Below are 21,959 nucleotides of genomic sequence, written 5' to 3' on the forward strand. Positions count from 1 at the left end.
AAAAAAAAAAAAAAAAAAAAAAAGACACAAAACAAAACAATGCAAGCACTCCAACCGAACGAACTAGCCACAGCAGCGCCTGAGGCGGCCGAGCTGCTTAAATACCTGCTGTTGTGTTATGTTAGTGTATAGAAATTAGAAATGTACAAATATAAAAGAAAGAAAGAAGAAAGGTATATAGAAAATTGGACTCTTTTGTGGATTTATCATCAAGATTTGAAGAGAGGAATTTTTTTTGCGCCTAGCTCATTCAAAACCGGAAACCGGCTTGAATGAGCTAGGCGTGTATGAATTTAATCTCGATTTTGATTAAATTCATACACGCATCATCATTAACATGTTCATAGTCCGTTGTGAAGTAAAAATCTATTGTGATTAGACCATAATTTATAAAAGCGTGTGACGTCAAACTGGCACCTTGGCCAATAAAAGTTAGGTAGTTAAATAAAAACCTATAGGCTACATATGCACTCTCCCGCGTTAGAACATTACTCACTACATATTTATTTAAGATGCTATTGCAATCTGTTTAAGAATTACATTGCTGATAGTGTATGCATAATTTACCTACAATAAATGCTACATGTACTTATAAGTATCTTGTAAGCAAATGTCAATGCGCGTTGAAACTTTTGTAAGGAAACATTCATGATAAATTAAGACATCCTATGAGAGCTGATGATTGCATTTAGTTGGTTTTTTTAGTGCACATATGGTTGTATTCCGTACAAAATCTTACAAAAGTGCTCGCCGTGGTTACTGTGCGTTATAGAGTTTGCCAGCGTGTAAATCATTCAGATTTGGAAAATGACACTAGAGTGCGATCATAATAAAGCTTATTTTTTCCTACCATTTCTATATATACTAGAAATTCCACTGTCATACAGCCCACGACCAAAGAGATATTGGAAAAAAGAAAGGGTACTGATGGTTGAGAAATGCAATATTAGCAGTCAAATGGCACTGCAGTGCAATAGGATAACTGCAATGGTAGCTGTAATGTACTGGGTGTTATTATATACAACAAATAGCAATAATGAAAGGAAAAGATTATATGTTTATATCTCTCCCCCTGCAATAGTAAAATGCACTGATATTATTAGAATAACCAATATTATTAATATAGTAATAATATAAAACCAATGCACAATTTTGTTTACATTTCAAAACGTCATGGCTAGCAATATCAAGAAGTTGTGATATTTATATAAATTTTTAGAAAATCTGTACTATGTAGTCATTGTTCTGTAGTCATCCAAACTTATAATTAATTATTGTAATAACCTCATAATGATCGTTAGAAAAAAAAATCATCGTCATTTCCTTTACTTACACTGCGTTGGACATCAGTTAGAATACCAAAGCACTCAAGAGTATAAGAGTGTCTAAAATGTCACTTACTTTGAAATCGGCAAAAATGAAACTTTCATAAAATGAAATGATTTCAGTACTCCTATGTTAATTACAGAAACCTTCGGCAATTCGACAATGCTATAGACTGGTGAAATGTGCACTTTATTTTTCCGTGAAATGCGCACGACTTAATCGTTCTATTCTCTGTCGCTCGGTGTTTCAATTTCCGGTCTTAACTTTTATTAAACCAAGCTTGTCAGGCGTTTTGTGAAGAATTTCAGCCAAATTAATTTGTCTATTTGTGTATAATCCGATCAGATGGGTAAGTTTTTAGATAATGACGACGGTATACAAAGACTTGGTAATATATTTAAATAGGCTTATATGTGTTTTGTATCGTTATTATACTTTAACGACTCTACAAAACGATGGTTAAATTTTTTGATGAGATTTTGAGACAAGGCTTCGTCTCATTGTTGATGAATAATTTTCGTAAGTTGTGTGCACATGCATTTATCATGAAAACTCTCAAACATCGCATCCGCTCGTTGGGTCGTGGGATTATACCATTCAAAAACTGTTTGTGCATAGGGAACAACATGTTTATTAAAGGTCAACTGACAGCATTTAAAATTACGTTTATTTCTACAGTAGAGGCTCCTACAACGTAAATAATGCATTTCGAGAACGTTTATGTTATAGGAATTTTACGTTAAATGAACAGTAAAATACATGTAAATTGTTCAATATGTTCCAAAGTTTTCCCAAACTCAACTCTATGGCCCTTCAGAAAAAAAATACTAGACTCAACTTTTTAACCTAATGACTGTACTGTGACTGTAGGATTATTAGCTTGTATTGACAATTTTTTTTCTTTTGTTATCACTTTTACTTCATTTAGAGTTCATGATTACGGTAATTTTACATTAAGTTAAGGGGAGTGTTCAATGTCAAATGACCTTCAATGTCAATTTAAATCAAATCTTCACTTTTTTCTACACAGGAAGGTCTATGCGGCAAAAAAGAATAATTGTAAATGTCTAAAATAAAGTAAAACAAAATATACAGTCAAACATGGATAACTCACCCACGGATAGCTCGAACACATGGTTAACTCGAATGGTTTCTTTGGTCCGTTCCCACGTAGTGATAAATTGGTATAGATAACTCGAACTCAACACTGTTAACTCGAACTGTTTTTTCCCCAACGGCTACCGAAACGGTTGTTATTGCTTTAGAAAATCACTTTATTCCAAGCCATAGAGGTAAACCTCAACTTTTCGTAATTCATAAGCATCGTTATTACCACCATCGGCCAAATATTTTTGTCAACGACTTTTCTAAAGGTTTGGTGAAATTTGATTTATATCAAACATCCGCATAGCGATCGCCCTTCGGAAGCAAGGTACAGTGAGGTAATCTTTGCATAAACTTCAAGAAAAATCGGCAAAATTGATTGTGGGTAAAACGCTCAAAAGAAAAATGCCTTTTCTTTTGAGCATTTCAACATCGATCAAGTTTTGCCGATGTCAATCTAAAAAACGTCCTGGCAATAACATCACCTCAAACAACAAACCAATCTCAAGCGATAGAAAATTCTTTATACTTTTTGATAAAAACGTTTTAAACTTTACATTAGAAGCATTTAATTTGAAACAAGCCATTTGTGCTTTTGATTTATATTATTGTTTGTATATGTACTGATGTCTTTTCTTTTGAGCATTTCAACAACGATCAAGTTTTGCCAATGTCAATCTAAAAAACGTCCTGGCAATAACATCAGCTCAAACAACAAACCAATCTCAAGTGATGGAAAATTCTCTATACTTTTTTACAAAAACGTTTTAAACTTTACATTAGAAGGATTTAATTTGAAACAAGCCAGTTGTGCTTTTGATTTATATTATAGTTTGTATATGTACATGTATCTACTAATAAATAAGTAAATACATGGACTTGTGACAGTGCTCTGATAACTTGAACGCTCTGATAATTCGAACACTTTCGCTCGGTCCCGTGAAGTTCGAGTTATCCATGTTTGACTGTATATGTTAACTCATTTGCAACCGACTAATGTCCAGGTGATAAGCCCTAAATATACGTTCATTTTTCAGAAAGTTGCCATTGTTCAAATTACTACTACAAGGGACAGACACGAGTTAATTTACTCATTCCAGTTTCACAAGAACCAGCCAAGTCTCTTTCAAATGATATTACATTCATATAGACAACTCCCTTTCATGTAGATCTGTGTCTTAAAAAAGGTAGATTCAGAAAATTTCCGATTTTGAAAAAAATTGTTATTTGCTGAAATAAAGTTAGACTTGCACCATAAAAATTGCAAAATATACAAAGTTTGACTTAAATTACTTATTTATTACGTAAAATACACAGTTATGAATATTATTTATACATATACAGTTAGTCATGAACATGGAAATCAAGAAAACTTTAATTTCGAACTTTTCCTCTCGAGTATTATTCTTCAAACCAAAGAGTAGCAAATCTACATACCAATATAACTCTAATAAACTGTCATAAACATGTTTCAAATAATAAAAATATGTTCAGTAACTATGTTCTTGACTTTTCAGACTTCATAGGCAAGCTTTAAGAATCAATATGATCCTATCGAAATTAAATGATGACTTTAGTCTGACTACGACTGACAGCCTAAAAAGTGCATTTTTATTTGAGCATAATGATTCAAATTGACAAAATTAAAAGTTAATAAAAACTTTGCAACATTAACAATAATATTTTGATTTGATTTATGCAGTCTTTCACTGTCTTACCTTTTCTGAATATGATTTACTTCCGGAGTTGAAAATTTTTTATCGTGAACGGGAAAATTTAAAGTCACTGCGATGATTTCCGGTTTAGCTGGATGTCGATATGGGTGTAGTATTTTGGTTATAACTTTTGCCAGAGACATCATTGAGGCATATTTGTACATTTGTCTGATTGGGCAGAAATTTTTTTTTCAACTAATCAAAATTTTTTTTTATAATTTAAAAATAACGATACAAAGAGTAGATAAATTTCAGAGGCGAGATAACTCGCGTTGGGTGCTTAGCAATGTTATAAATACGCGAATCAACTCACATATGTATTTATTCTTGCGTGTTGCATTATGTGCCTCGGACTATATAAATTGCGAAAGTTGCTAGAATCGTGCTCGCTAATAATTTGTTTAGCCAATTAAAAGCATTTAGTGGACGATTTCGGTGTGCGTGTACAGCTCTGACAATTCTGTGAATTTCGGCCGAATGATTCTGTGTTTTTTGTTTATTTCGTGATTTCAGTCAGAACCAACGAAAAAATCATTATGTGTGGCCGTACCTTAACACCTGTGCCAATCGACTGCTTTCTGTCTATCTGAATAATTGTGCAGCTACTTATTATCTGGGCTTTAGTGGCACACCTGATGATCTCTCACAGCACACTAGACTACCAGGGTACTAACTAGTATATACAATACATGTATAATAGAAATACCTCTCTACGTCGTTTTCTCTCCCAAGTGTGGTGAGAGAGAAGATAATATTTTTAAGGCCAGTTATGAGATTTTCACTATTCAAATCGAATAGAGAACCTGCACTGTTTTGGCGCTTCACGTCGTATGGCATTTTTATGTAATACCAAGCTAAAATATAAATAAATCCTTTACATTATGTGGAATTTGTATTAAAGGAGGTTCAAGTTATAGGAGCGTCTTTTGTACCAACACAATCATGATATTTCATTTTCAGAAATGATTTTGATGTTAATAGAGCAAAAACCCAGTTTTAGAGACAAAATCACTTGCAATGCAAGCTACAAGCTGCGACATAAGGTGGTCACAGATATATATGACAGACTTATGAAGTACGATGTCAACATCGATGATTAGCCAATCTGTGAATGCAAGACAAAAACATTCTTCCCCATCTAGTCACTACGTTATTATGGTTACCCAACATGGCGGATAGTTAAAATGCAAAGTCGAAGCGGATACCACAAATATTAAAAAAGGACTAACAGTGTTGCACCATCTATGAGTGTGATATTTGGCTTGCGAGTAGACTTAGTGTTTCGTCAAATGCTTTATCCTAGTTTGTGCTTGCTCTCTTTCTTTACTTTTTCATATAAGAAATATAAAAACTACAGTAGGCGTTCCTACAGCGTAATTAATCTGTTCCAGGAACATTTATGTTACGGGAATTTTACGTTATATGAACAGTAAAATACATTTAAATTGCCAAAATCGTTCCAAGATCTTTCCAAACCCACCTCTTTGGCCATACAAAAAGAAACAACTAGACTTAACTTCTTAATTTGTGGGCTGTACCGTCTCTGCAGTATTATTGATTTGCAGCGACAACTTTTCTCCTTTTTATGATCAACTTGACTGGTTTTATAGACCATGACTGCAGTAATTTTATGGTAACTTGACCAGGAGCGCACATCTAGGACATTCATTTGCAACGATTTGCTTGTTTTTTGTATCAGCAGTCTATTCTGCAAAATAAAACTAATAACAAATATTTTATACGTGTACTATGAAGCAAAAAAATTTTTTATTGTAAAAAAACGGTACTACTTGTTCATCGTCTATGTGTATCCAGGCGTCAAGGTTAGGATAAATGATAACTTTCGACGATACTCTAACTAATGAAATTCAGATTGGTAAGCTGACGATGTAACACCTGAACCAATTGATCCCCTTCAAGTATTTATGAGCAATTGCGCAGCTACTCTATTCTTTGTTTTGTCGACACATCTGACAATCAATCACGATGAAATAGAATGTCATGGAAATTGTAGATATAATAGATATAATGCTGACGGATGCCGTTTTTTCTCTATCAAGTTTGGCGAGATAAGTTGCCATTCAAATCGAATTTGAGAACTCGCCTGACTTGACACCTTATGTTATATGGAATTTTTTACGTAGTACGAAGCAAAAAATTCACATAAATTCTTTATATACGTTAGGAGGTTTACGTTATGTGAGCATCTACTGTATTTAACAGCAGTATTATTGGTTTTGCTTTATTATCTTAAAGGTAATAAGCCATGATAAGTATCTTAGTTTTGAAAATATGGTATGAAGAGGTTGTTACTTTTTTAATCTTGTGACAACACCTTTTGCCCAACTATCATGATATTTATTTGGAAACATAACTATTCTTGATCATACGCATGGCTCTAAGCGCTTTGTATAGAATTCCATGTTCTTGCGGTGCATTCACAGTAGTGTTTTGTAGTGTATCAAGTGCAGAAAGTGATGATGACAAAGCTCGGAAATCTAAAAAAAAATCCAAACATAAGAAACATAAACATAAATCGGATAAGCACAAGTCGAAACATAAAAAAAATAAAAGTTGGAAAGATGATGATGAGGAACCGACAACAAGAAGTCTAGAGAGAAAATCAAGTAAACACAGAAGGCCTGACAAAGCTCCTATAGAAAAAGATGAGTCTGAGGAGTTTCAGCAGAAAAAAATCAAACTCGAAGAAAATGATTTGGATGATTTACGAAATGTCCAGGCACTGCTCAAGCATCAGCTCACAAACAATGAATTGATAGATGACTCTGTACCTTCTGAAGAGGATGGTGAAGTGGATTATGAGGCAAACATTCAAAATATTATAGAAGCGCGTAAACGTCTGAAAGATAAGGTAAAAGAAGGACGGAAATCTGAAAGCAATATGAATGACAATTCTGAAAATCAAAGGACTTTTAATGAAGCCAACCTCTCTGATTTGCACGAAAAGTCTAAACGAGTCAGTGATCAGTCGCCTCAAAGCCCTTTAACTGGATCCAAAATTGAAAGATCTTTAAGAAGAGAACGATCACCAAGCAAACGAGACAAGTCATCCCGTAATCAGCGAACGCCTGAAAAAAAGTCATCGAAACATCGTAGCCCTGAGAAGCGGAAAGAATCTTCGAGTTCAAGAGTTGAGCGCAGTCATGACAGAAGTGAATCTAAGATTAGTAGAGATCATAGAGACTCTGATCGCCATTTGGAATCCAGTAGGTCATCAGACAGAAAGGACTCGGACTATTATGGAAATGGCAAAGAAACAAGTGAACGACGGAAGATGGCCTCTAGCCGGTACACAGAAGATCGGAGAGACTGGAGCAGCCGTGATGACAGGTCAGTTAGAGATGAGCGAGCTAAAAGAGATGATCGAGTTAAAAGAGATGATCGAAATACAAGAGATGATCGAAATACAAGAGATGACCGAACCTCAAGAAATGATCGATCTACAAGGGATGACAGAGTTGTAAGAGATGATCGCGCTTCTCGAGATTTTACCAGGTACATATTTATATATAATTGTTTATTGCTAAAAGTAATGGTTTTATGTAGTTTGGTGTTTAGAATGTTTGAATAAACTTTCTATCATACCATTGCAGAGGTAGGAGTGATATGAGTCGAAGAGATGATAGATTGCCTAGAGATATGCATAGAGACTCCTACAGAGATCGGTCAAGACGAAGTAGATCACCACGACCAAGCAGACGATCGCATGACCGTCGATCTAGCCGGACTGATAGAGGACGAATTGATCGAGTTTCAAATGACAAGAGCCAAATTTCTACACACAAGGAAATGAGCGATGATGAGTAAGTACAGCCATACCATGACTCACCGTAACCCCTACTTGAAAATTTTTAAACATACAATGCATGCTTTGAGCAAATCCTTGTCACAGCATACAAAGTAATTTCCAACATACAACATCCAAAGTTTCTCAAAATATTTTGGTTTTGTAACCCAGTGCATGTGTACACAGCTCTCCTTCAGATAATAAATGAATCTTTGGTTCTATGTTTTTCAAATAATATCAAACAGTGTTTCATATCTATAAATAACTATGTATATTTTCATATGTATAATTGAAACAACAAATAATAGAAGAAACACTTTTGGATAAAATCTCTGAAGCTGTCTGTTAGGTATTTTGAAGAATCAGGTGAAAGTGATGCAAAGAAAAGAAAGTCTCAAACGAGCACAAGTAGATATACTGGCAGTGATAATTAAACATAAAATACAAGTATCAGAATAAAAAATAAGTTCTGTTAATTTACTAGGTCTGTATAGTCTAAATTAGATGAACTCTGAATCTTGTCATTACCTCTACCTTCATGCTGTCTATCTTCTATATTCCTAAAGCGGCGCTTCGATTTGCCTGTCTTCAAACCAAAGACGATGTGACAATAAAAACTTATTATTGATTATTAATTTAGTTTCCTGTATGTGAGTCATTTTTCTTTCATTTTTACATACTTTTGTGCAGTGCATTCGTTCTAATGCTTTACGAAACTTCCTGAAATATGTTTCGCTAAGCTTTTGATGTGCGGAATAAAGTAAAAGAGATGTGATATGCTTATATAAAAATCTTTGCTCCAATATATTAGGTCACAACATGGTAAGAGATTATCAAAACAGATTAATTTGGTGTGTTGTGATTAGACTGTAATCTGTGGAATTACCTTCTACAGGCAAATGTCAGAAACATTTTAAAATTTGTTAGATGTCATTTAGTGTCTTGTTATCATCTACACTTAAAATTCAAACTACCATATTATTAATTTGTGTGTCATCGTTTGAAGAATAGTATTTACAGTATCCTATAATCACCTGATGCCAAACATTAGGCTACCGAAGTCAGATCAGTGTTTATTGCTCCATCTGATCGAGGTGACATGACACGTATATGTGATAGCACTCTCATGCTGTTAGGACAAATTGCGTTGGTAGAATAATAATAATATATTGGCACGGCAGCATAGAGCCATATAGTGCCACAGCTTTGTGAGTTGAAGTGATTGCGTGTTTCATGGCAAACAAGCATAGAAACACTTCAGCCTTATGGTACAGGTCAACTAAAAATATCAGATGGGTTTTTGTATTCATTGGAGCGACGTATGGGCTTTTGGTTCCTCTTACACAGGACCTAAATGTGACAAAGAAACCAGCGAGATCAAGTGATAAGCTTGTAAAAACTTGAGAGCTTGCTCTAATAATGTAATCTCTCCCAATGGATGCATGTAAAGCCATTGGTAATATCCTGAAAACCGGCATGTGTTTTACATTGTTGCTTGCATTTAGGAAAGTCTCATTAATTGGAAGAATTGTAAGAACACTCAGATCTTCAGATTGACAGATTTACCATCAATATTGTAGAGTGGACATAGACCTACCCACCGATGATGAAGACGAAGATGCTATTATTGAGCGGCGACGGAAAGAGCGTGCAGCCCTATTGGAACGCTTTAAGCTACAGCAAAATGAGAATGAAGATTCACAAGCGTCCACTGCTGCCAATTCACCAAAACAAAGAGAACAGAGCCCTGACAGTGATGCTGTTGCTGATGAAGCAGTGAGTAGCAGCTGTAATGTTGAAAATTAAAGTAGTTCATGTTTTTCATTTAAAAAATAATTTTATGCGAAATGTCAAGGTCAGTAATATTGTAGTACATGCAGTACGGAAAAAAGTTTGACTTTGAACAAAGCTTGTAGTATCAGGATGAACGTTTGCAATGGTAGCGTAGGCGTAGAATAACTTAGCGTTTGACAATGTGCAGAATTAGCAGGAAGTGAATATGGGTATCTTTGAATTCCACACGCGTATCTCGGGTGTTTTCATCAAAGGAGAAATGTTGACTCTTCCTCGTGGTACCGCATTCATATTGTATAGGTGTCGTGTTATCCAAACGTTCGTTGTGCATATATTATTTTGGAGTTAGCAGATATTTCAAGCTTAACACGATTACGATGTTAGCGGTTCATTGTGGAAGTAGTTGATACCTAGAAATTTTGATTGTTCAAGTCTATATTGCAATTCTTTTTTTTTATAAAAAAAATGCAATATTTAAAGAATTATTTTGTAGTAGACTAGTAGTGAGCTCATGTATCTAGGCATAAGCAACAATGGGTTGTTTTTCAGAGGTGACAACAATAGATTTAATGTCTTATATCTCCTTTTTCCTCAGCAACCACATGTATGTGAATTAAATTTAAATCATTAAATTTGAAGTAAATATCTTCTACTTTTTGTCTGAATGTAGAAATTTAACTTTTCTTAATCACACTTTACATGTAGCACATGTCATATTGGATAATTACACTACGCTAATGATGTTGTTGTATGTATACTGATACTAATAAAGGTAGGCTTGTCATAAGTAAAACCTTGCAAAGCGTTCAGCGCAGAACAAAGCAATCTGTTAATTACCGTATATCCCCACATAATCTGATTATAGAACACAAAAAAGTTCCCAAACTAAGGGCTTATATGCGCATAACTCTGATTGAAAGCAAATGAAATGGCATTATGCTAACTTACCTTACTTTTCAGACTATTAGCTGCTACTTTTTTCTGATGTTTTGAGCCATGCGGCTTTTATACTGGTGCGGCTATTCTGTGATTTTTTCTTTCACCGCTGGGGCGCATCAACCGGAATCTCCTGTTAGTGCGCCTCTGGCGGTGAAAGAAAAATGAAACAATGCCTAACGGTACTGTTCCGTTAGGCACTAGGTTAAAAAGCGTCGGTTAATACGAAACAGTACCTAACGGCACTGTTCCGTTTTAACTAGCAAAGTTGCTGCCGTGTTAAAAATCACCGTCCTGAGTTCTGCCGCCTATACAAAGGTGCGGCCTATGTATTGTTTGTGTTTATTATCGGTTTTTTGAAAATAAAGCAGATGCGGCTTATACAAGGGTGCGGTTGATAGTCCGTAAAGTACGGTAATTACAACTGCAACTCAACCATGCTGAACACGCGACTGGTAGCTTTTTGCTTACAGTTTGTTTTATACAGTAGTGATGGCTTGCACTTAAAGAAAAACCACGTGTGAAGATTCATTGAAAAAGAAATTTAATGGAACCGGTGCATTTAGCCTATTTCTGTCCAGCTTTTGTTCTCATGGTAAGAGCGTGCACACCCACGCGAAGCAGCACGTCATATGCAATTGCATTAATAAGAACAGCTAGAACAGTTAAGATGTTACTGAAAAAAATATCTGATTTTACTCAGAAAAGGCAACGAATGCCTTACACTGCTTCTTTAATAATGGCTTATCATTAAATCTTTTGTTATCAAATATATTTTTGTACCAAGACAATTAATATTCGGCAAAACCAAATAATTGATGTTGGCGCGTGTATATAAGTTGTCATAACATTTGACGATAGTAATTAGCATAAAATTTTACTTCATCTGATGCAATAAAAGGTCACAAATGTGTTGAAGAATGAGTTCAGACATTTTTTTGTCCTCTTCACATACCACCGTAGTTAATAAGCTGATCATGTTCCGAGTCAGACAAGTTACTACTGTTACTACAGCCGTTTTATTACAGCCGTATTAATAAAACGGTTTTATTATTATTATTACTGTTAAAATAAATATTCACTGTCACTACTACTATTGTCCAATAGATAATCATCGGGAGTTCATTGATCTACAATTTGTAAAACTTACGTAGCTGTGATGCGTTTGATCATCATGAAAAAAAAAAGTTACAAAAACCGTTTTTGCAAATCGAAACTAAGGTCAGTCGGAGGTGATACATGTTTTTCATTAGGTCAACGCAAACAGATGATTGTTTCCTTTCAATTAGACAGAGACATGATAGGCTAATTATACAACTACTCACCAATCAGAAACATTTTGTACTAACCCTACAAAAGCCGTTATACTTCCGCAACCTTTTTACTTTGATAGGTACATTTGGCGTGTTACGATTTTAGGGTCAGCTTATATCCGAATTCTGATAAATTCCCTGATTTCAGGGTAGTTTTTCTAGGCCTGGCTTATATGCGAGATAGGCTTATATGTGAGATAGGCTTATATATATGAACATACGGCAGTTGAAAAATAGTTATGCGCAAAAAGCTACCAGTTTGCTAAGTGCTGTTTGCCAAAAAGTTGTTTGTCCAGTCATTGGTAAATTTCTGCGAGACTCCTTATCGTGTCAAGGCAAGCCAATGAGGAATATCTGCTTTTCGCTAATATTGTGTCAAGTACATGTTTTTGTCTGGTGTATGTCCGGAGTCAGTAGATTTTTCAATTGATAGATGAAGGAAGAGAAGGAAGAGGATGAGGGAATGTGGGCGGATCAGTTTGAGGAGTCTATAAAAGAGAAGAGAAAGCTGATGATGGAAGACACGTCAGCATCACAGTCTGGTACACCATCCAAAACCTCCGACTCCCAGCCAAAGAGAATGAGTCGCACTGCTTCAGCTGCAGGATTGGACATGTTCGCCGAGCATACAGACATGTTTACTGAGAATTTTGATGTAAGGAAACCTTTATGCTTCTAGACTAATAGCTTACATCAGACGAGATGATGGTGGTATAGTAGTTTTTATAAGCTGTGCCTACATAGAGGGTTATAGTTACATAGAATTTGTGTTGTCTGACTATTTGCTCAAGTTTTGTTATGTTGTGATTAATTGATAAATTTAGGTCCTTGTCACGAATTGCATATACAAGTAGCTGACAGTAAATCATTTTTGATTCTGCTGACCACTATGGAATGCCCTAGTTTGCTACTGAGATAAGTTCCTTTTTTACTTTTTATCGAACAGAGCCCGACAGCTGCTAACAGGCGGGCTGCCCAAGACAATCACGGAAACAACCCTTTACTGACTGATAACTGGGATGATGCAGAGGGCTACTACAGTAAGTTATCTTTTCTCTTTATAATTGGCCATCAGAATTGTTCAGGGTTACTGCTTTCCCATTTGAATGCTGATAGCGTCGCCATCGTTATGTTCTAGTGGATTGTCAAAAAAACGCTTGTCATGAAGTGGAGTTGATTGATATACAATACTCAAATAAATCGAAGCTTAGCATTGCACAGGCATCTACAGTAAAACCTGTATTTGAATGTCACCTTTAGTTGAACACTGTCTCTATTTGAGCGCCACGGTTTACTTGAACGTCACTTCTATTCGACTACCACTACCTGACATTCTTGATTTTTACGAACCCCTTTATAGCAAGTGATTAGTAGCAGTGCCCACAAAACGTACTAACCATAACTCGATTACATCAATAACAATTAATTCGTTCGTTGTTTCTGTTCATATCGAAATCCATTTTCTAAATCTAAATGTTTCTGGTTTTTTGTTGTTGAAAATTTCAGTGCAACGCCATAAAAATAATTAATATCAGGCTAATAGTAGTTCCTTGTTAATGCGGTCTTGATACTTCAATGTCTCTGAAAAAGGTTTTAGCATTTACTATGTAATCTGTACTACTACGTATTTTGAGGTTGGCGTTTCAAGGCTATTTTGGTTACATGTGGTTTCTCTTTATTTGCGCGAGAAGTCTTTATTGCAAATGTCATCGCGTATAAATTTTGCTGTGCTAAAAATGTTTGAATGCTGATACTGACTAGCTCAGCTGTACAGAAGAAGAGTTGCTGTTAGAAGACACTGGAAGGTATTGAACAGCCAGAAGAATCCGAAATGGTTCCAAACGAATACAGCTATTAGAATGCAACAGGCCAAACAAATGATGCTAATATTCTTGTTTTAAAATTGTTAATTTTTGTTTCTAAATGTATTATAAATATGGTTTGTTTATGCTACTTGTTCTTGAATATATATTTGTGGCATTTGATAGATTATTATTATAAAACTTATAAATTTGCAGATTTATAGCATGTTATTTAATAGTATCATTGCGATAATATGGATTCAGCTTACAATGGACCGATGTCCGTAACTCCTCTTTTATTGCGCATGAAAAGCCCGCTCTGGCTGCAAACTAGCAAGCTTATCAATGAGTGCAATGGCCTTAAATGCAACCTTGTTAAATATAGTTATACAATAAAAATATGCCTTCAAATTTAGAATGGAATAAAAAACTTGCAAGCGCCACCAAATTGCAACGCAGGACACAGGCTATAAGATCATTGTAGATCAATTGCAAGCAATAAAAACCTACTGGTAGAGACTGTATCAGCTTCCGCTTGCATATTTATTCAGAGATTTAGGACAAATTGGAGATAAGTTAGCGATATTCTTGGATCCAAAAAGGTTAATGTCACTTCGCTCGACAATATAGGTGACATTCGCTTTGCCTGTAAAAGGGTTACCGTAAAACCTCTCATCGAACGCCATGGTGTTCTATTTTTCAACCTTTTCTCTGTAGTGGTGGTCACTTAGAGGCGATGTTCAAATAGAGGCTGGCAGTCTATTTTTCAAAGGGCTCGTCATAATTTTCGGAAGATAAATTTAGCCCTATTACAGGCGAAGCGAATGTCGCCTATATATTTGTCCTCTCCTTCCGGTAGAGCGATGTTAAACCTTTGGGATGCAATAAATTTGCTAGCACCTCCAACATGTCAAAGATCTCTTAATAAATGTGCATCGAGAAACCGAGAAATATCTCTACCACTTCATATCTATTGCTTGCAATTGACCTGCAATGATTTTATAGCTGTTGTGTCCTTCTTTGCAATTTGCTGGCATTTTCAATTTTCATTTCATTCTAAATTTGAAGAAGTATTTTTGTTTTATATCTATATTTAACACTGTTGAATAAAAGCTCATTGCACTCACTGATATGTTTGCTACAGTTTGCAGCCAAAACTAGTAGCTTTTTATGTGCAATGGAAATGGGTTATGAGCATCGATCCATTGTAAGCCGTGTTGAGATAGCCGCAAGGATGCTATTAAATAACATGCTATAAATCTGCATATTTATAAGTCTAGTTATAAGTCTGCCCAATAATAGTCTATCAAATGATACAAATATATATTCTTGAACAGGTGACATAAACGAATCATACTTATATTGCATGAAGAAACAAAAGTTTACATTTTTAAAACAAAAATATTTCCATTGTTTCCTCGGATAGCTGCGTTCTGATTGTTGCTTTCGATGGAATGAACATTTCTGGTTGTCCAATACCTTCCACAATATCTTCTGACCTCAACTCTTCTTCTGCACTGCTAAACTAGGCGATATTTTTGGCAGAGTAAAACTTTCACGCGCTGCATTTAGCACAATAAAATTATGCTCGGTAAACGTAACCTTTGGTCCAAAACTTGCGAACTTGATTTTATATGCATGTCCTTCGAAGAATTAAACCACATTAAACAAGGAACTACTATTAGCCTGAGACAGTTAGTAGTTAATTATATGGCGTTGCTTTCAAAGTTCCATCTACCATCGTAAATTTAAACCGTTTTTCATATATGTACATGTGCTTCGAGGTAAAAAGACCGTGCTAAACTAGGAACCCACTATTAGCCTGAGACAGTAATTATTTCTATAGCATTGCTTTGAAAGTTCATCTACCATCGTAAATTTAAGCCGTTTTTTCATATATGAAGGCTACTCGAAGTAGAAAGACCGCGTTAAACAGAGATCTACCACTAGCCTGAGACTGCTGTTGATTATTTCTATGGTGTTACTTTCAAAGTTTTAATGAAAAAAAACGAAAAGCTTTGGAATTGGACAACTAGAGAATTAATTGTTATTGGTATAAACTATTTATTATTAATACGATTTTGTGGACACTTTTCTACTGGTCAGTTAGTATTATGAGCTCGTAAAGATCAAATAATATCAGTGGCGGTCAAATGGAGGTGGCATTCGATTGGAGAGAGGCGGTCTATATTTCAACCCTTGTCTCAGGGTGGTGGTCAATTGGAGGTGGCGGTCAATTAGAGGTTTTACGGTAAATTTATCTTCTCAATATTTGGATGAGATGTTTAAAAACGCAATGCCACCTTTTATTTGAATGTCACATCTAATGATGGGCTACTTTTGGAGAAAGGTTAAAAATAGAGTGCTTTGGCATTCAAATAAAGGTTTTACAGTATACAAGTAGCTTACTCTTTTGAAAATAGAGGTCTTCCTCATTATTATGCAGCTCTTGGGCAAGTTTTTAGACCAAGCACTCTCAATCTACTCTGATCCCTTGTTACTTCACACCTCACTTTTTGCACCCTCCGTGCATCCCAGACTTGGTGCATCCCAAACTTTTTTTAGTAACCACATCTCTATCATGATTGGCATAGGGGAACGGGTGAAGTCATAAATTCAAACGAATTTGAATGAACGAAAGTTAGTGATCAGTTTCCACGCCTCCTAAATTAAAAGCTAAATTCGGGATACAACCATTGCTGGGCAAATTTGTTGTTTCTCACAGGCTGCATGGATGCAAGTTATTCACAGTAATTATTTCATGATTATGTCATAATCTCGCTGCAAGATTTTCCTTACAGTCGAAAAGAGGCACAATTAAGCCAGTTTTGACTATTGCTTTTAGGTAAACCAAGACATTCAGCTAGATCATATGTGTCAAACTCAGGCCCGCGGGCCAAATTTGGCCCGCAGTGTGATTATAATTGGCCCGCGAGATCATATCAAATGTGCATTAAGGTCCGGCCACACGTAACGAATTATTCGTTCAATCTGACCGAATCCACGAATTTCACAGAATTCCCAGATTTATTCCGCCGAATATCATAGATTCGTCTGAGCTGTGCATGCACACCGAATTCGTTAACGAAACGCCTTTAATTGGCTAACCAATTTTTTTAGCGAGCACGGTTCTAGTAGCTTTGACAAGTGGTATAGTCCAAGACACGTACGACGACCCACAATAAAAGTATCACCGCGGTATGACTTGATACATACGATGCAAAGGCCTATGTGCGCTATTGTTGGTTCTCTCTCGTTGGTTCACCATGACAGGAACTTCTCATCGTGTATCCAGAATTTTATTTTAGATGTTTTAAAAGCTATGAATTATTTTTTTTTCAATAATAATAATTTATTTTATGCAACAAAAGCTCCGTCGCAAAAACAGTCGCTATCTCTAGCGCATATTGACAGTTGCATCGTATGTATCAAGTCATTTCGTGGTGATACTTTTATTGTGTGTCGTCGTACGTGTTTTGGACTATACCACTTGTCAAAGCTACTAGAATCGTGCTCGCCAAAAAAATTGGTTAGCCAATTAAACGCGTTTCGTTAACGAATTCGGTGTGCATGCGCAGCTCAGACGAATCTATGATATTCGGCGGAATAAGTCTGTGAATTCTGTGAAATTCGTGGATTCGGTCAGATTGAACGAATAATTCGTTACGTGTGGCCGGACCTTTAGAGCTGGCCCGCGGTATATACTGTGCCGCTAATACTACAAATCCCATAATGCTTTGCTAGTATTTTGCCGCGCAGTAAAACCCGGCAAGCGCTCCTTACTTCCGTTTACAGTCAGTCATCCATGCCCCGGTCGCATCGGACAAATTAATAATTTCACCCTCCACAAAAATGGTCAAACGAAAGATAGACAACAGGACCTTCCAAGACAGGTGGGAGGCAAATTATTTGTTCACGACTATAAAGGACAAACCTGTTTGTCTTGTGTGCGGAGCTAGCGTGGCTGTAATAAAAGAATATAACATAAGAAGACACTATGAAACGAAACATTATGAAAAGTACAAGGACCTGGACCTAAAGCAGAAGCTGCAAAAGGTGGAGGAGATGAAAAGAAGTCTGGCTTGCAGGCAGACCTTGTTCACGAAAGCAAAATCAAAAAGTGAAGCTGCTGTAAAGGCCAGCTTTATTGTGGCAGCAGAGATCGCAAAATCAGCCCGGCCCTTCAGTGAGGGAGAGTTTGTCAAAAAGTGCATGGTCAAAGTTTGCGACATCGTGTGCCCAGATAAGAAGCAAGAATTTTTAAACGTGAGCCTGAGCAGAAATACCGTGGCTGAGCGCGTGTGTGAGCTTTCCACTAATCTACATGAACAACTAATAAAAAAGGGAAAAGATTTTATTGCATACTCCCTTGCTGTGGATGAGAGCAGCGACACGTCTGATACTGCCCAGCTGTCAATCTTCATCCGTGGAGCAGACTCGAGCCTGTGCGTCACAGAGGAACTTTTAGGATTAAAATCAATACATGGAACGACCACAGGAAAAGATATCTTTGAAGAAGTATCCAAATGTATGACTGAAATGAGCCTGCCTTGGGATAAACTTGTGGGACTGACAACAGATGGTGCGCCCGCAATGTGCGGTCAAAAGAGTGGATTGGTCGGCAGGATTCAGGAGAAGATGCGGGAGGAAAATGCAGGTAAGCTTACAGTTTATCACTGTATCATTCATCAGGAAGCGCTCTGTGGCAAAGCTCTGCAAATGGAACATGTTATGAGCTCTATAAAAGGAGTGGTCAACTTCATAAGAGCCAAGGGTTTGAATCACCGGCAGTTCAAGTCTTTTCTGGAGGAGTTGGATTCAGAATACAGAGATGTGCCTTATCACACAGAGGTGAGATGGCTAAGCAGAGGGAAAGTACTGAACAGATGTTTTGAGCTGCGCGAGGAAATCTGTCAGTTTATGGAGAACAAAGGGAAGGACACAACAGAGCTGAGAGATGAAAAGTTTCTGTGTGAGCTGGCATTTCTCTCTGACATTGTGAGCCATCTCAATGTGCTTAACCTGCAGCTTCAGGGACGGGGCCACGTCATCACAGACATGTACGCAGCTGTGAGGGCCTTCAAAACTAAGTTGCATCTGTGGAAGACACAGATGGTGCAAGGAAACTTTGGTCATTTTCCGTGCTGCCAAACCATGGCAGCGGAAATTTCTCCTGCCGTGCTGCCTAGCGCACAGTTCGCTGAAAAAATCAACGCGCTCAGCGCTGAGTTTTCCCGGCGATTTGCCGACTTCGAGGCTCAGAAAGGGAGATTTGAACTGCTCAGTAACCCGTTTGCGATCGATGTGGAAAGCGCACCAACCAGCCTCCAAATGGAGCTAATTGAACTCCAATGTAATGACATGCTCAAATCAAAATATGACTCTGTTGGTGCTGTGCAGTTTCCATGTTTCCTCCCCGACACAATGCCTCAATTACGCACCCAAGTTGCTCAGATGCTCTCAATGTTCGGCAGCACATATCTATGTGAGCAACTGTTCTTTATGATGAAGGTGAACAAAACACCTCACAGAAGTCGACTCACTGATGAGCACCTTCACTCCGTCCTGAGGCTTTCCTCAGCTCAGAGCCTGACTCCAGACTTTGACGAACTTGCATCTAAGAAAAGATGCCAGGTATCTGGCTTAGACCAATGTGTAGAGTAAATCAGAGCGTAGCAAACTGAGCTTGAATATATCTGTTTCTTATGCACTTTTTCTACTGCAAGGCATGGTCTGTCAATAGTTGAAATGTTGGATTTTTATCGAATGACATTATTATTTTTGGTTCTGTTGTTGGCTTTGAAAAAGATTTACTTGAAAAAGGAACTGGAAAGGATAAGGGGAGAGACATACTACTTTATTTATTTAAATATGAAATGGATTTCACCGTGTCTTTTATTTCAAATTTAATTTCTCACATTTTTGTAATATAAAGCTTTGGTTGTTCCAAATTCTGTGTTTAAGCAAAACTAAAGTTTGTTTCCATATGAAAAGGTTAAACATTACATATCAGTTGCAGTTAATTTTTCAATAAATATTGACTTTGGCCCGTGACTTTACTTCTCTGCTTGATTTTGGCCCACTGTGAATTTGAGTTTGACACCCCTGAGCTAGATATTTGAATTATTGTCTAGGCTGTTTTTACAGTCTCAACTTATAGACTATTGCTTATCTAATGTATGTAAAAATGGTTGAGCTGCTCTCAATCGCTGCCGATTCATTCAGGGGTCCGTATAGGAGAGACAATGGACGCCCGTTACTCCGTTTATGGCTACACTGGTCAAGGAGTCTTTTCAAGTGTGGTAAGGGCAAGAGATGCAGCAAGAGATAACAAGGAGGTGTGCATTAAGATCATCAGGAACAATGAGCTCATGCAAAAGACTGGCCTCAAGGAGCTGGAGTACCTCAAAAAGCTTAATGATGCTGACCCTGATGACAGGTGGGTAATGGTGCATATCCCTCCATCAAATTTTACATGTGTTGAACACTCAGCGATACCAGCTGTAAGTTTAAAGGTGTTGAGTTGTTTAATTCAAAAATCATTTCAATTTTAATGCCAATAATAAACATGTGAAGCATTTAACGGGGTTCTGGCGCGTGTTTTACTCGACGATCATATAAGTCTGGACTGCAAACCTGATTAAATTTTAGAACAGCTCGGAAGCATCTATCGCTTATCGTTCCAACTACCATTTTACAAGTTTGTTTGTGATTGGTTGAGGAACCTCTTTATGACTCCTAGACTCACCAGGTGCCGAACTCTACACTTTGTTCAGCACTATAAACATACAGTTTTAAAAGCCGGTACTATACAATTTGTTTTCTTAGTAAATAACATAAAAACTAGTGCTGGCCACGAGTACTTCTAGGCCAACGAGTTTAGACTCGTCCCCTTTTGTTCGAGTTTTTCCAGTATCGGGTAGATGGTAGTGCTTGGCACGAGTACTTCTTGGCCAACGGGTTTTTCGGGTATCGGGTTTGTTGATACGGTTTTATGTCTAAAATTTCCAAACATCAGACATATTTTAAAGTTTCCTATGCAATTATAGTTTTATTCCCAACTTATTGTTTTTTACTATTTTCTAATGACCGATATTCGTGCTCGCAGCCTTTACCCTTGGAAGTTTGAACCCCAACTGTCAGTTTTCAGGTGTGGCATAGGGTGTGTCAGAATCTCTATCTGCCAGAATTCTAGCATTCACATGGCTTTGTTTACAAAAGCCATTTTTAAGTAACAGCGTAAATCAATCAAATTAATTTTTGCACAAGATATTAGACCAGAAATTTTACTCCCATTTGTAACAGTTTTCAAATATCTTCACCTACTTCTTTCGTTTTAATAACAAACCTTATTTGAACGATATCGCGAAAGAATTGACACGACTTGTTTGTTGGTAGGTCATGAATGATTGTGATGCAAATAAAGAACTTTATACTAATTACAATTTTCCAGCATATTTTGAGTCATAAAATAAGGATGAACATGTGCTCAATGGATATGATGCTATAGTAAATGTTTTTATGAGTTTTTTTAAATCGTACAAACTTTTATAGTTTTAGCCCGAATAATGATAAGGTACTGCTTTTTCTGTTTGATGACATTTGCTGTGAGTTGCCCGACATTTTTACTAGTGTTATACCAAACATTGTATTATGAGCACATTCAGATATATATAATGAAAGTTTAAAAACTTCGAATCGTTGGACAGATTGCCCAGAGTTACCAACACGCAATGACAAATAATGACAGTGTTCAAAGTTTTAACAGGCTGGTTATTAAACAGTGTTTAGAGAGCAGGGCGCAATAGACCGAGTTTTTGTCCACTCTACCTGACGGATCCTTGGACCAAAGCCCGAACTCGAAAGTCAAAACCCGAACCCTCAAGACCGAAATACTCGAAATCCCTATTACCCAATACTCGAGAAAAGATAAACCCGCGAGTCCAACGAGTTTTCGTACTCGTGCCCAGCACTAATAAAAACACACTTGACTGTGCTTGTGTTGGAAACCAACTAAAATGACAGATTCAGATTCATTGCGTTTCGTACTTTGTTGTTAATAAGTTATATATCGCAATATATCGCAAAACCTTTATTTGAACATACCAGTGCTCTATTTTTCAACTTTTTTCTTAGAGTGGACCCTTATTAGAGATGACGT

General features: G+C 36.7%; 1 protein-coding gene across 2 annotated transcripts in view; it reads left to right on the plus strand.

Annotated features, from left to right (window-relative positions):
• The window catches only part of LOC137389935 (serine/threonine-protein kinase PRP4 homolog), a 37,616-nt gene that overhangs the window by 4,839 nt on the left and 10,818 nt on the right, over positions 1-21,959 (plus strand). For both annotated transcript variants that reach the window (XM_068076129.1, XM_068076130.1), the window contains exons 2-7: positions 6,603-7,661; positions 7,760-7,969; positions 9,534-9,729; positions 12,430-12,651; positions 12,943-13,036; positions 20,024-20,237. In XM_068076129.1, coding sequence (XP_067932230.1) covers positions 6,603-7,661; positions 7,760-7,969; positions 9,534-9,729; positions 12,430-12,651; positions 12,943-13,036; positions 20,024-20,237 — 1,995 coding nt within the window. The remainder of the gene's footprint in view (positions 1-6,602; positions 7,662-7,759; positions 7,970-9,533; positions 9,730-12,429; positions 12,652-12,942; positions 13,037-20,023; positions 20,238-21,959) is intronic.

This window comes from Watersipora subatra, chromosome 3 (assembly GCF_963576615.1).
Source record: "Watersipora subatra chromosome 3, tzWatSuba1.1, whole genome shotgun sequence".
NCBI lineage: Eukaryota > Metazoa > Bryozoa > Gymnolaemata > Cheilostomatida > Watersiporidae > Watersipora > Watersipora subatra.